The sequence below is a fragment of the Ptychodera flava genome, chromosome 6 (assembly GCF_041260155.1).
Source record: "Ptychodera flava strain L36383 chromosome 6, AS_Pfla_20210202, whole genome shotgun sequence".
Lineage (NCBI taxonomy): Eukaryota > Metazoa > Hemichordata > Enteropneusta > Ptychoderidae > Ptychodera > Ptychodera flava.
In genome coordinates, this window is record NC_091933.1 from 21,629,106 (window position 1) to 21,643,551 (window position 14,446).

Genomic DNA, 14,446 nt, shown 5'->3' on the forward strand with positions numbered 1-14,446 from the left:
TAATCGTAATATTCACGGGAATGCTTAGACATGCTAGCAGAGTAGTTGTTTGTGATCTCAGCTTGATAATAAAGAGCAGCAGCCAGCCCCGGCAGCAAGCCAAGGACATTGTAAATTAAAGATATTATTTATGGAGAAAATCTGAAAGTTACACAATCTTATTGATCTTATGTAAAGATTTTTATTTTGGATTAGGTTGTGGAAAAATTCCAGGATGTTTTCTAGATGGCCAAATCTACAGAAAGACAAAAGTATTCTCACATTTCTTGTGCTAAATTTCAGATTTGATAATGGTCCTTCATTTTAACAAAATGTAGTTCATGTTTCAATCTGCTTTTTTCCTCTTTGGATTCACTTAAAATGCCCAAACTCTTGTTATTTGTACAATTATTATAAATTTAGAGCAAATAATATTTCCTCTCGGGCAAGTAAAAATGAATCATCACGTGTCCCACGACCAGTAAGTTGAAAAAATTTTCTTTGAGGCCTGCAGTATGGGTCGACTTTTTGTGACGTGTACTCACCATATTTTCAAGAATTTATAAATTAGAAAGAGTATGTGGCAATGAGAAAATGTTTTATTACACCGATCACATGATGTGTTAAACTGCCACCAGATTTTTCATAATTGCCACCTGATTTCATATCCGGTGGCAAACTTTTGCCACAAAAAATAAAAAAGTGTTTCTATCCCTGTTCAATATTGCAATAATACTCGTCTAGTGCGTGTTCTCCTGCTAAATTTGGCATTATGGTGTCGGGCCTGACAATAACAACAACAAAATGATTTCACAAGTTCTATATTCAGAATTTACATGTACACAAATGTAAATAGTACAGCCCTTCATTTATTGTTTTCTTGGCTTTCATTTACATTTGTAGCGTTCAAAACACATCGTTCACGAAGAGTTAGATTCTTATGTCAAGCTCATTTTCATGTTTAATTAATGTCTGTAATTAGGCTATATATCAATATTCAGGGCATCGATTTAAATTGGTCCTTTGCGTTTTGCTGATCATATCTAGTGTTAGTTGCAGTAAAAGGTTCATATCTTTGACATTTTATTCAATAGATCATTTGCATATTTAATGAAACTTTAATAAGGCAATGTATCAAAATTCATTTGATTGGACTTCTTGAAGTACATTGATTATATCTACTAATACATTTATGATGACCATGTAACTCTGATTTAAAACTTGTACAAAATGAAATTCTGTGCTTGGCCTATATGTTGAAAGTGAATGTGATATTTGTAACTTAATTTGATAGGACTTCTAAGCTTCAGCAGCTATACTTACTTTAAGTCATGCTTGAAGTTTCTGAGTATCTCATATTATAATTAGCTACATTAAGCCATCAACAAAACTGAATGGAGTGAATTTGATCCAAGTTTCATTTAACATATATGACTTTGCTTAATGAGCATGCCATGAGTCATCATACTTACATTTTGCTATATTTTTTTGAATACATTTTTGAAAGTTTCATGAGTTTCCCATATCATAATTAGTTCATTTGCATATATTTGCATATATTTTGATATGTATATCCCTTTTTCTCTCAACAGATTTCTGAAGGGCTGACCATAATTAATAACCAATTATAGCCCGTGGCATTCACCTCCAGGGAGCACAGAAACAATAGTGAAAGATGTCAACTGTCAATCATACAAATTCACTACTTTGACTTGGTCATGTCATTGCTCCTACACAATTTGAAATGCATAACAGTCCAACAAAACAACCCATCTCGAATCATTCTTGTCACAACTCAAATTAATTCCAAAGTTGCACTTCAAAAGTTTTACTTTATCTAACTTTATTGTAATTGTTGTGTACATTCCTGAGTTTGTTCTTTGTCATTGTATAGTGTAACTTGACAAATGCACATTGTTTGTTCATTTTATTAAAATTAATTGTCTTGCTTCATTTACTCTAGTAAAAGAGTTATTAATACTCATGTGTCATGTAATCATTTTCAATGGAAATATTTTGGTCTGCCATTATTTATATACGCCCGTGTAACTTCAGAGACCCCATGCTTGCTTTTATATCATAGGAACGCAAATCCTATTTTTTTGTAAATTTATGTAGTGACAAATTCTATTATTCGATTAAACTTGCATTTTTCAACTATTTCCACGTGGGCAACTTAAGTTTTACTTTGATTTCCTTTCTACTGTCAATGGATTATGTCACAGTTTTTTTGCGAGATCTTTATCGTGATCATGAATTGGCAGACTTTAAAATTTGTCCTAAACAATTACCTTTCGTAAGCTAGAGCAATTTACTTGCAAAAAGTTTTTAGAAACCATGCAATGTTTTCAATAAAACATGAAAAACAGTCGGCCGTTCAAATGTGCTGTCATTTTATCAATCATCATAGTAGGAGTAGAAGGGGAATTCAATCTTCATTTCTTTCATTCTCCCACTGAAAGCCTTTTCCATGGCTTCATTTTCAGCGTCAGTAAGGCGACTCTTCCAAATCCCGGGTTTACCTGGAGTTAACAGAAAGGGCACAAAGAACACAAACGGAACAATATTAACAATGGCAAACAACCGATACCTGGAATAAAGATACACATGTTATCCGTTGTTTTTATATGAAAAACGATAATAACATTCTTTCTCTCGGTTTGATCTCGAGATCTAGACTCATCATCAGTATTCTCTGACTATCTCTCGGTTTGATCTCGAGATCTAGACTCACTATCAGTATTCTCTGACTATCTCTCGGTTTGATCTCGATATCTAGACTCCCCATCAGTATTCTATGACTATCATACGGCTCACAAACCTCTCTAATTTAAGAAGAACAAGGCTTGTTACGCCGTACCTCTGTTTAATTTCCTCATTCCTTTTCCAAACGGCGCCTTAAAGTTTGCGTTTGGGTTTTCCTTCATGACGTCGAAGGACGACCGACGAGTTATTTCATCCAGAGTAGCCTCGTCCAAGGGTTTGTTCAAAAAGTCAGCGATTTTACGGACGTGACCTTTCAGATCCTTAGCGGAAGACGGAAAGCAGCATTAGTCAGATTAAAAATTACAAATGACCTCAAAAGAGGGATTGAACTGCAGCAAGTGTGAAGGAACACAGTAAAAAATTGGCCGACTAGCGGGAAATACAGTACTCGTTAAAATAAAGAGCAAAGTTAAAACAAATACAGTAAATACTAACCGACCAGCGGGAAATAAAACACTTGCAAAGCAGAGACTAAAATGCGCAGACGTTTTTGGTGCAACCCTTCGTCAGTACTAAAACTGGCTAGAGAAACGTGAAACACAAGAAAGAAAAACAGCCAATCAAAAAAGGGAACGATCAAACGCGTTAAAATATGCATTCACACCGGTGCCAGAGTACCGAGTTTAAAAATAGTGGCCTGTTCGAGTTTATGGCGGGTAGAGCCGGTGGTGGAACTTATAGCAGACACTGCCATGTCAGACCGACCGCGGTGGGGTGGTGTACCAAAATGCTTGGCCACCGGGTATGCGAGCTTGTTGTCGGTCACAGCGCGAAGATGTTCAGCAAAGCGATCGCCTAGGCGACGGCCATTTTGAATTTCTAATATCGGTAAATCTTGCGTAATTTGTTTCTCTAGCACCAAAATTTGCACGGTGACCCCTATTTCTATTCTTGATTTTGAAAGAGAATTATTGAAAGATTGCTTGAGGAAAGTTTGAGCAAAAGTTTAAGTCTTTCACTTTCGAGGTGCATACTACCTTAATCTATCTTAAGGAATCTCACCCGTATCATGTCTTCATAAAAAAGAAACAGCACGTTGTCGTCATTGCGGTGTTCCCACCAGTACTCAACATTTTCAAACCAGGAACCACAACAAACTAAGTGGAGATTGAGAAATGTCGTAAGAGTACAACATGTGCGAATATGTAGTTTCTGTTTCAAATCCCAGTCGGACCGACATTCAAGAACAGACAGCCATAAACATGCTCACGCACAAACACACGAAAACGTGCCCTACCGCAACAGTCCTGGCGCGACACTACTATCCATAGGACTGTTTAGCATGCATCCATACCTCATCAAGTAGTGTCAACATATTGAGATTATATGAAAGGCCGAAAAAGTATATTGATGATTCAAAATATATAGAATTTTCCTGTTGAAATTCTGGATCAAGAAACTATAATCTAGAGCCACTCATTCTACAATACTTTCTTCCTTGATAAGAATCACGTAAGGCCAGGAAGAAAAACTAAGTGTTCATCGGAATCGCCGCTTCTACTTTGGCATATTTGGAAATTTTTTTTTTTTTTTTTGATCCCGGCAAATTCTTACTTCCGCATTACAAATATTTTTAGTACTGCCGCTGGTGGCGCCCTACACTGTGTCGGGTTTTCGCGGGCACGGGATTTTGAATGAGACTTCATACGTGTTCGGACTTAGTTGACCGCCAACACGTTGTTGTGACGTCTGAATTTGGCGAATCACGACGCAAAGTGGGTCGATTTGGCCAGAAATTTGCTCGTTTTGTAAAGGTTAGTACATGTCACATCATGAGTATTAATTTGATCGCCAACATTCGACGTGATGGCCAACAGTTAGTTCCAGAGACGCTATTCAGTGTTTGTCCTGACATTACGTTCGGCGATTTGTTCAACAAGATCGTGACAGCAGATATAGATGGACGGTGCATCTGATTGAATGAAAATTGCATCGAAAGTATAAAAATTTACGGCAATGACAAAACACATGGTTGCGTCGATGTTAAAGTACGATCTGAATGATGACTATATAACTTCACTCCGATCACAGTACAGTGTTGTTAGACCATTGTGTAAAATGTGTATATATAGTAGGTAAAACACTTGAAATCTACACAGAGGTTTTTGACCAAAAATTCTTCTTGGTTGTGAAAGTATGACCCTAATGTAGACAAAAGTGGCCAAACATGGGGCCAAAGTAAAATGAAAAAAATTCAGATGCTAGGTCCTACCAGGACAATATTAAAGGACAATACTGAATTGTTGAATTTCAGTGATTTGCTGTACATTTCAGTTTTATTCTGAGAGAATTTTGAAATGCTCAGAATATGTTGTGCAAACACTAACTGTGAATGTAATGGCCTATATTATTGTTGGGAAATATAGTATTGAATTCAGTTACCAGTATCAGTGTTTCTTGTCTGAGATATTTCTGGTAAAAAGGGAAACAATTATCTTGCCTTTTCTGCATGTATGCAAAAATGCCAGAGAACCGCGTTTACCTTCGGCCTAAAAAAATAAAAAAAAAATTTTTCGCTCGCCGCTCCTGGGACTTGGTCCAAAAATCCGATGAACAAGATTTTTTTTCTCTGGCTAAGTGATTTCTTCTAAGGCAAAATATGAAGGAAGGGTCTTATTTTTAATAACACGTCATACCCTGATTGTAATTTTCCAACTCTAAAATAATTTTGTCATCTCATCTAATCTAAGCGCATTAGATAAATACTTTGAAATTGTGCCCGATTTCATCTAGTGTCAATATTTTCCAAAAAAGCTTCTTCTACCTTCGTCGTTTTTCGATGATATGCGAATGTAAACTGACTTTCCTGAATTTTTCAGCTACATGTGCGCGCCGAGAAATTCCTAATCGTTGAAACCATTACCAAGTTTAAGTAACCGATCCTATTTCTCGCGGACACATCGTGAAAAACACATGTTTTCGCCAAGGTAACTAATATTTGATAGAACTGAAACATTGCCATCGTTACACCACATTCATCTGAACGGTGATAATCGCCTGATAAATGATATGGAAATGGTAAGCAATAGATTTTCAATTACCGTTTCCTTTCAGAAAATTGTCAAAATATTCCTCCCATGACCAGGGATGAATTTGAAAGTCATAATATGATATCAACACATCTTTTGGATTCCGGGCCAAATGCACCACCAATGAAAATATAAGACGTGGAGGCGATGCCCTGTTAGTGTATTGGTAGAAGTCATGCACAATAGTACCAGACCACAACAATTTCACATCTTACCTTTGGTTTAACCAATGAATATCTCATGAGGCAGCAGTCGTTTTATGAGATGTGTCTCGGTGACTCCATAGTCTCCAGCAATTTTCAATCAGGGATGCCGTTTCCTCTTGGATGGGCTAGCTCAATGCATGGTACAGTTGAGTCTTCGTCGTCAATGATATTTCTACGAGAGACACAATTTGTTGCATTTGTTGCAGAAGGGCGCCCTCCTGTTAGTTTAATAGCAGAAGTCATACTGAATATCAAATACACGATTTCATGATCATACCTTACCTTTGGTCTGACTGTGAATATGTCAGGAGGCAGCAGTCGTTTGATGAGATGTGTCTTTATGTATCTTGGTGATTCCATGGTATCCAGCACTTTAGAAATTGGAATTCGCTCTTCTCCCCGGGAAACATTTTCCAGAAATGGTACCCGCTTTGTTAATGGTACTTCGTCTGTTGAGTCGATGTCGTCACTGTTCCTTATCAGAGACACAATTTGTTGCATCCATGTCGTACCTGAAGTTGTAATAGCTGAATATGTATGAAAATACGCATGAAATCGAGTTTTCGACCAAGACCAAACTTTTCTCTAATCTCATAGATTCAATACTACTGAGGTTTTCACCTGTTTTAAGTTTAAAGCAAACTCATTGTCAATTTTGCAGTCTCTTTTTTTCTGAATTTTACAGCAATTTTAGAATTATACGTACATGCAACAGTATTTGAAGGCTGACTGCTACCCATTTAAACATGAGAAGACATTTGGAATATAGGTCAAAGCAAATTTGATGACCCTCACCCGACTTTGGGAATTGCTTGTCGTAAAAGAGCACGCCTTCGTAATAGTGAAATCCTTCTGGGGCCGTCATACCTCGCAACCATTAAAATGGCCGACCTACTCTGTTCATAAACAGGTCACGCCCCTTGAATGCTTTGAAGCTGGCTAGCAGACAATGGGCCATGAATTGATATGTATATAGGTCAAAGGAGGAAACTGCAGGCCACATATTCCAAACTGAGGCAGCACTCTACACAATCACTACATCATGCCAAAATTTAGCATTTTAAATATACTTTTCGTGAGTTAAAGAAGAGTTGGGGCACAATAAACTGCAGGGGGTGCGGTTAAGGAAATCTTTCGTCCAATTTTTCCAAGGCCCCCCTCGCCACAACAGCAGCCAAAATTTTCAGAGACCCCATACTCTGTTGGCAAGGAAAACATTGGAAGCCCCCGCCATATGAAAAAAATAGAGCAGACCGGTGCCAACTTATCCGAATAGCTCTTGCTGTTGCGGTGTGTTGTCTATTGCACGAACCATAAACAATTTTTCTCCAAACCAAAGCTGGCTATATCTGTGCATTTATTTATGTTTGACAATCTATAAGAATTTACTTCACTAGAATAAGATGTTTAGGATAACATTTGTGTACAAGAAATTTTATATTGAAATTCCACTCAAAACTGTCATTTCAGTATACATGGTTATCTATGGCACAAACTATGAGCACTTGTAGACGGTTGACAACTGATGTATATTTAATCCACTGGAATATGGCATTTGGTAGTGCTAGGGTGTAAAACAAATATGATATTGAAATTTTGTCAAAAGATACCAGTGTTTATACATATGATACCCCGAGAAAACCATGAAAACATACCCACAAACATACAGACATACAGACGCCACCGACTCATCATTTAAGCTCTTTTTGTAATTTATATACAAAACCAAATATGAGCTATAAAATCAATTTAAAACCAGCAAAGTATATCTGATAATATGGTTATTTCGCCTGAACGTCCTAGTACTCTGGAATTTTCAAGTCGCCCCCCCCCCCCCCAAAAAAAAAAAACCACCCAGTTTTTTCATCCCCCCTCCAACTTCTAATCCGGCCCCTGCCGTGAATTATGTTTGTTTCATTAGAAAATACAATTATGGAACAAATAAAAAATAAGTGTACTTTGTTTCCAGAGTCAAAGAATTATGCGATAGAACATTAATTGACTGAGGTAGGTGACTCCATAAGGTAACAATGTCGTCATTTTATGTCTTGTTGTTGATTCAGATTCAGATTTAGAAAACTTTATTATCTCCGATAAATAAATTTACGTGTGGTTCTTAACATCAAACACACAATACAACACCAATGTTATAAAACCAAAATATAACATAGTACATAAAACAAACAAAAAAGTAAAATAAAAAGCAATAACGATGCAGAATATCTATTAATACCACATAGCAATGCCACCGAGCCCACATATTTTATTGGTTGTCATATGAAGAGAACATTTTATCCACTAATCTCGACATCTAGCACGGTCATTACACCACTCTTTGAATACAATTTTCGTAATGGTTTATTTTGAGACCAAATCGTTTTTTAACGTTTTCTGGGAAATGTTGACGTTAAAATGGCATGTTATTGTTTTTCTACATGCAGGGGAATGGAATTGGCTGACATTGAAATAACTATGTGATGTAGTCTACCGTGGCTTTGTAGATATCATGATTTGAGGGGATTTACAGATCTAAGTGGACCGTCAGTATATATGGATAGGGGTCGACGGAACCCTTTGTAAAATCCTGAAAATTTTAGTTTCCCAGTCCCAAGCAGGAATTCGGAGTGACCTCTTCCTTACATCTAAAAAAAATATGTAAGCCCTTTCTCGCTTTTGATTTTTGAAGGACATCCTCTTAAGTTCCTATGACTCCCCCTTCATAAATAATGAGGCATTTCTAAGTTTATCTCGTATCCCATAGGCATAATATGAGGCTGTAATAAAACTGTATCTGTAAGCAGGCGCATAATGCACTGAGTGTTGTAGGCCTTCTCATAGCAATAACAAACCTCGTTGCTGTGTGTGTTTTCAAAGGTGATAGTGAAACTTTGGTAGCTGTATCATGTTGTGGCCGAGCAGTCATCAGTTATCATACCGCATAACGTTAGTGGTACCCTAATGAAAAAAATTATCGACCAATACAACACACAGAACAGTAGAACCTTCCCGATATATGTGCGTCACGAATTTAATTGTTAGTTGATTTCAAGTCGAAGTGTGCTAAAGAATGATAGTTTCCTGCGTGGGAATGATTCGGCGAACTTTCTCCTCCATCTGTGTTGAAGCCACATAGTCTTGCCATCATCCCGTGGATTCTGCCGTTAAACGCATATTTGCAAACGAAATGTTTGACCATCAAGGTTGTTTATGATTAACTCGCTTGAGGTGTCCATAAAACGTACTGGGTGTCTGACATTTGTATTTCCAACATTCTGCATTTCTGTGTTCCTCATGATAAAATGTGTTTCAGTGCGCTAATTCGTTTACCAATTAAACGCTAAGATGTCCAATTTTCCTTTTCATTTTATGACGGATTTTTAAGTTCTGAGTGTTTTGTACATTCGGTCGAGAAGTTGAATTGATGAAGAGGATACTTTGCGTTTAATGTTTCGAAAGACAGAAAATATGTTCAGAAGCGTTAGCAGGAGTCGCTCACAGTTACAAAATATGACGATACAATTTTCCCCAAAACTATCCTGATGATACAATCATAATTTTGTCATGTTACGAGTCGGACGGAAATTCAAAATTAATTTCTTCGAGTCTTTTGCTGAAAGCTTTTTCAATGGCTTCATTTTCAGCTTCAGTAAGGCGAGTCTTCCACGCCCCAGATTGACCTGGTTGAAATGAAAAAAGCGACAAAAGCTATTGATTAAAATTGTCATCATTCAACCATTTGGCTGTCTTTACCGTGAGTTCACTTGCAAATAAGAGGAAGATGTCTCTCACATGAACGGCCGACCCGAACTGAACATTTGTGCCCTGGCCATAAGCCAAAAAGGTATATTGCTAGTCCTTGAAATGTCATTATGTGACAATGTAAATGTCGTTTTTCCTATTTGCTACATAATATATATATATATATATATATATATATATATATATATATATATATATATATATATATATGAACACGATTGTAACTAATTTTGGAGAATTGGATCTTTACATTTTGCAAATTTCTCAAATATGTTGGGTGCCCTATAGCTGAATGCTGTAGTATTACAAATTACTCGTTAAAGCAAGCGCATTGCTGAGATAGAAAAGCAGATGAGCTTACATTTGCAGATAAAACCGACATGTTCAATATCCAATTAACACAAATAAGAGAGCAGATTTCAGCTTGATAATTATCGTTTGGATCGCATGGTGACGCAGGGAACTTTCATGTTACAAGAGAGATTAGTGTACTTGGTGTATTCAAACGGTACTTCTCTTCACAAGTCAAGTCACATGGTTTTCACTGATTTGCTTTATGAAAAAAAAAAACCCAGCCGAAGATAAGTAATGGTAACATTGACTAAAAGAAATACGCGTTATCTGGTCTTCTTCATCAACGATGACTGATCGGTACATGTAGCTCTGTCTCTCTGCGTGTGATTTCCAAACCTATACTTTTCCTGTGTGTGTCTGAAAAGTTTTAGTAAAGTAAGACATGTTACATAGTGACCATACCTCTGCGTAATTGTCGTTGTCCATCGCCGATAAATGTTTTAAAATTTACGCTTGGGTTATCCTTCATGGCGTCGAAGGACGACCGACGAGTTATTTCATCTACGGTAGCCTCGTCCAAAGGTTTATTTAGAAAGTTGGCGATCTTGCGAACGTGGCCTTTCAGATCCTTAGAAACAAGGCAGAGGAAGCAAAAGTAGCTGTAGTCAGATTTATTATTAAAAGTGTTTTAATTTTTATATCTGCGTTTAAGGCGTGCATGCTTGGCAGTTCAAGTAATCGAATTTATGCACTGTATAGGCTGTTACAGTATCATATATATTTGTACAGTCGAATGTTGGAGCTTAAGCAATCACGGAAAGCAGATTTTAACAAACTGCTGAACAATGGCGTTCTGTCCCATTTGTCTGTCATATACATCAATATCCATATTTGCACGGGAACTTACACCTTCATAGATCACGGATTCGTGCACTGTAGGTATCATTGTTATAGTTCCCATTTCTCACATACTCAAGCAACTCACCCGTTTCAATTCTTCGTAAAAGAGAAACAGTATGTTGTCGTCATTGCGGTGTTCCCACCAGTACTCAACGTTTTCTAACCAGGATCCATTACAAACTAGGCAGAGATTAAAAAATACAAGCTTTCGAGACTGTACAATTACCGTGAACAAATGTTTTGGCTTTGATATAGCCATCTGACTTTACGAGAGCAAGCAGGCACAAGCATTAACAAATGCAAATTAAACTCGTCCTGTTTCAGTGGCATTACCCATTAGAGCATTGACTCACCGAAAAAAAACCCATATTATTACTGATGAGATTACGTGGAAGACACTGTAAAATAATTGTGAAGATAACGTAATAATATTCATTTTACTTAATCTTCATCTGTATCAGATATAGGCTGCTGAAGTTATATGTATGTATGTATGTATGTATGTATGTATGTATGTATGTATGTATGTATGTATGTATGTATGTATGTATGTATGTATGTATGTATGTATGTATGTATGTATGTATGTAGTATGTATGTATGTATGTAGTTATGTTTGTATGTTGTTTGTATGTAGTATGTATGTATGTATGTATGTATGTATGTATGTATGTATGTATGTATGTATGTATGTATGTATGTATGTATGTATGTATGTATCCAAATTATTGTTATTTTAAGTATGATATGTATATAAATGATATAAATAAACGTGTAGATGGTAGGATGGTATAGTCATATGTAAAAATGTTAAAATTTTCTAAATTGTGGAAACTTTTCACCGCAGCGAGATTACTCTCAAAACATGAAAATTACAATTATTTTCGGCATGAGTTGTGTGTATTCGCAATAATAAAGTACTCCGTTAGTATTCGAAAGCCTAAATTATGAATTACCAAATCTCACTGTAAAATGCACGTCATATAGGCAATGTGCACGTCATATAGGAAATATAAATGTTTGCTCGAGTTAGCATTTCATACAGAATTTAGATTATCCGGTGTTCCCACAAATGTATAAAACTAACAATCAGACCAAAGTAGAATAAAATTAAGTGATATGCAAAGGTTATTTACTCACCATTTCCTTTCAGAAAATTGGTAAAATATTCCTCCCATGGCCAAGGATGAAGGTTAAATTCATAATAGGATACGAGCACATCCTTTGGATTTCTAGCCACGTACACTACCTATCAAAATGTAAACGTGAAAGGAGGGCGCTCTACTGTTAGTTTATTGGCAAAGGTCATACTGAATATCAATGACACAATTTCATGAAGGCTCATATCTTACCTTTGGTTTGACCGTGAATATGTCAGGAGGCAGCAGTCGTTTGATGAGATGTGTCTTTATGTATCTAGGTGATTCCATAGTATCCAGCACTTTCGAAATTGGGATTCGCTCTTCTCCCGGGGGGACTATTTCCAGAAATGGTACCCGCTTTCGTATGGGAATTTTGTCGGTTGAGTCTAAATCGTCACTGTCTTTTATGAGAGATACGATTTCTTGCGTCCATGTCGTACCTGCGAGCAAAGAATATTTAAATTTTGGTGTGTTAGGTATGTCTTTCTGTGTCTGTCTGTCTGTCTGTCTGTCTGTCTGTCTGTCTGTCTGTCTGTCTGTCTGTCTGTCTGTTTGTCTGTCTGTCTGTATGTGTCTGTATCTATGTATCTTATGTTTAAGCGTTTTCGCATAGGGCGAGAAACTAAATAAAAGACAATTTATGAAGTTAACTAAAATTGGAACAAAGCACAACTTTGTCAATTTAGCTATACGGTGGATTGCGGGAACAGTCAGGGACCAAGCTGTAGCTAATGTATGGTCGACTAACCCTTAACCACGTAATGGTTACAGAACCAAAATTTTACTTTTCCTTATATAGAGTAAGGTTCTAGTGTCTGATAAGGGCTTGTATAATACTCAGAATTAATCGCTTTGTCCTCGAGCGATTGTTTCAGTGTGAGTTGGCAATGATCAAGTTGAAAATCCAGTAATGAGCAGACGAGAAGTGCCTTGTGGCCAAGTTGGTTTTGGGCGAAGCTGATCACGTTAATTTTGGTTGAGCTGGGTTAGATGCGACGGTTTCGGCTGATTTTTATTCACAGCAGAGTTGACTGTGAACCATAAATATATAAATACATGCATATTTGGACAGAGTGTGTTGCTTCTCGTAGAGCTGGTGTTTCTAATAGGTACAAATCTAACCAGCATATCTCAGTACCACCACTTTTAGCGACGCCATGCATATCAATTAGTCATAGTTTACGCAACCTGTGGGCATATTTGTTCGATTGTGAAAGTAAGGGAGTTTAGAATGAACATGTTCGCAGTATAATACTAGTAGCTTTTGAATGCGCGAATGGTGTGTGCAATCATACCAAAGTCTGAACATAATTCCTAATTCTCTCAGTTCACACCCACAGATATTATCAAAACACACCGCCATGGCGATGACGTCATCGTCACGAAAGAACGAAGGAAAGAGCCTGCCCAGTAAATTGGGAAAGATACAGAGAAAATTCAGTTTTCAGTGCGGTTACTTCGACATCATGATCTATCGTATTTTCACCATTTTCGTATTTTCAGCGAATGTTGTACCAATCAGCTACTACCCAACGAAGCAATTCGACATAAACAGCCTTGCTGAATGGTGCAACATTCGCTCAACTGCACAACATGTTACGACTGTCATGAACTTTGTCCTCGAAATTAAACCCAATACCACTTTTGGTGTTGACGTCGAATAGACAAGTGAAGTGAGGGCAATATTTCGTATTTACCCCATGAAATACAACCAGGCGCCTCTCTTTGTTATATTATAAACGTCAAGTGGCAGCAATGTGTTGGGGTGGAACAACGCCGCTTGTCGATCAGCGTAGCTTGAAACTTAGACTCACCGGACTTAGGATAAGTCAAAACGTATAGGTCATCTTTGCGGACTTTAAACTCTTTCACTGCGTCGAGCGCCGAGGCAGGGAACAGACGTTCATAGAAGAGTACACCATCGTAGTAATGAAATCCCTCTGGAGCGCTCATATCTTAATACGATGACAAAAAAACCCTTATCTACTCTGCCCCGAAAGAGCCCGCGCTCTTACATTCAGCGGACTACCAGCGTTGCTTTCCTTCAGTGAATGTCACCGAATGTGATCACGCCAAATGAAACCAATTCGTTTCTCTTTCCGGGTCATATGCAGAATAGGTTGAATAGGTGCCATGACTATAGACCCCTCTAGACGCTCTCTGACCCTCGCTTTCTACGCACCAGTGCGGGTGGCCTGACTCATGACTCCATCAGCTGAGCGAGCTAGCAGAGATCACTAAGCTACGGTATAGCAGCCACAGTATATAGCCAGCGAGGGGCTGTGAGAAAGTCTACGATGATTCTCCACCTTACTTATTTTAACTTTTCACGCACAAGGTAATACAAATGGCATCATAACTACCATAACTC

General features: G+C 37.5%; 1 protein-coding gene across 1 annotated transcript; it reads right to left on the bottom strand.

Moving 5' to 3' along the window:
- Positions 1-1,805: 1,805 nt before the first annotated feature.
- On the bottom strand, positions 1,806-14,174 carry LOC139135149 (sulfotransferase 1C4-like). The gene is made up of 10 exons (XM_070702404.1): positions 13,890-14,174; positions 12,286-12,515; positions 12,074-12,182; positions 11,019-11,113; positions 10,496-10,661; positions 6,263-9,657; positions 5,990-6,152; positions 3,748-3,842; positions 2,840-3,005; positions 1,806-2,501 (listed from the first exon to the last, which is right to left on the bottom strand). The coding sequence occupies exons 1-6, from the start codon at positions 14,026-14,028 to the stop codon at positions 9,545-9,547; spliced, it is 852 nt and encodes a 283-aa protein (XP_070558505.1). The 5' UTR covers positions 14,029-14,174; the 3' UTR covers positions 1,806-2,501; positions 2,840-3,005; positions 3,748-3,842; positions 5,990-6,152; positions 6,263-9,544.
- Between the last annotated feature and the right edge of the window lie 272 nt (positions 14,175-14,446).

Bases quoted from the DNA above. Each gene is read 5' to 3' on its own strand.
- LOC139135149 (XM_070702404.1), bottom strand. From the start codon at position 14,028: ATGAGCGCTCCAGAGGGATTTCATTACTACGATGGTGTACTCTTCTAT. The intron at 12,183-12,285 runs GTAAGATATGAG...ACATTTTGATAG, and splicing joins TATTCACGGTCAAACCAAAG to GTAGTGTACGTGGCTAGAAA. The intron at 9,658-10,495 runs GTATGGTCACTA...CATTTCAACCAG, and splicing joins ACAACGACAATTACGCAGAG to GTCAATCTGGGGCGTGGAAG.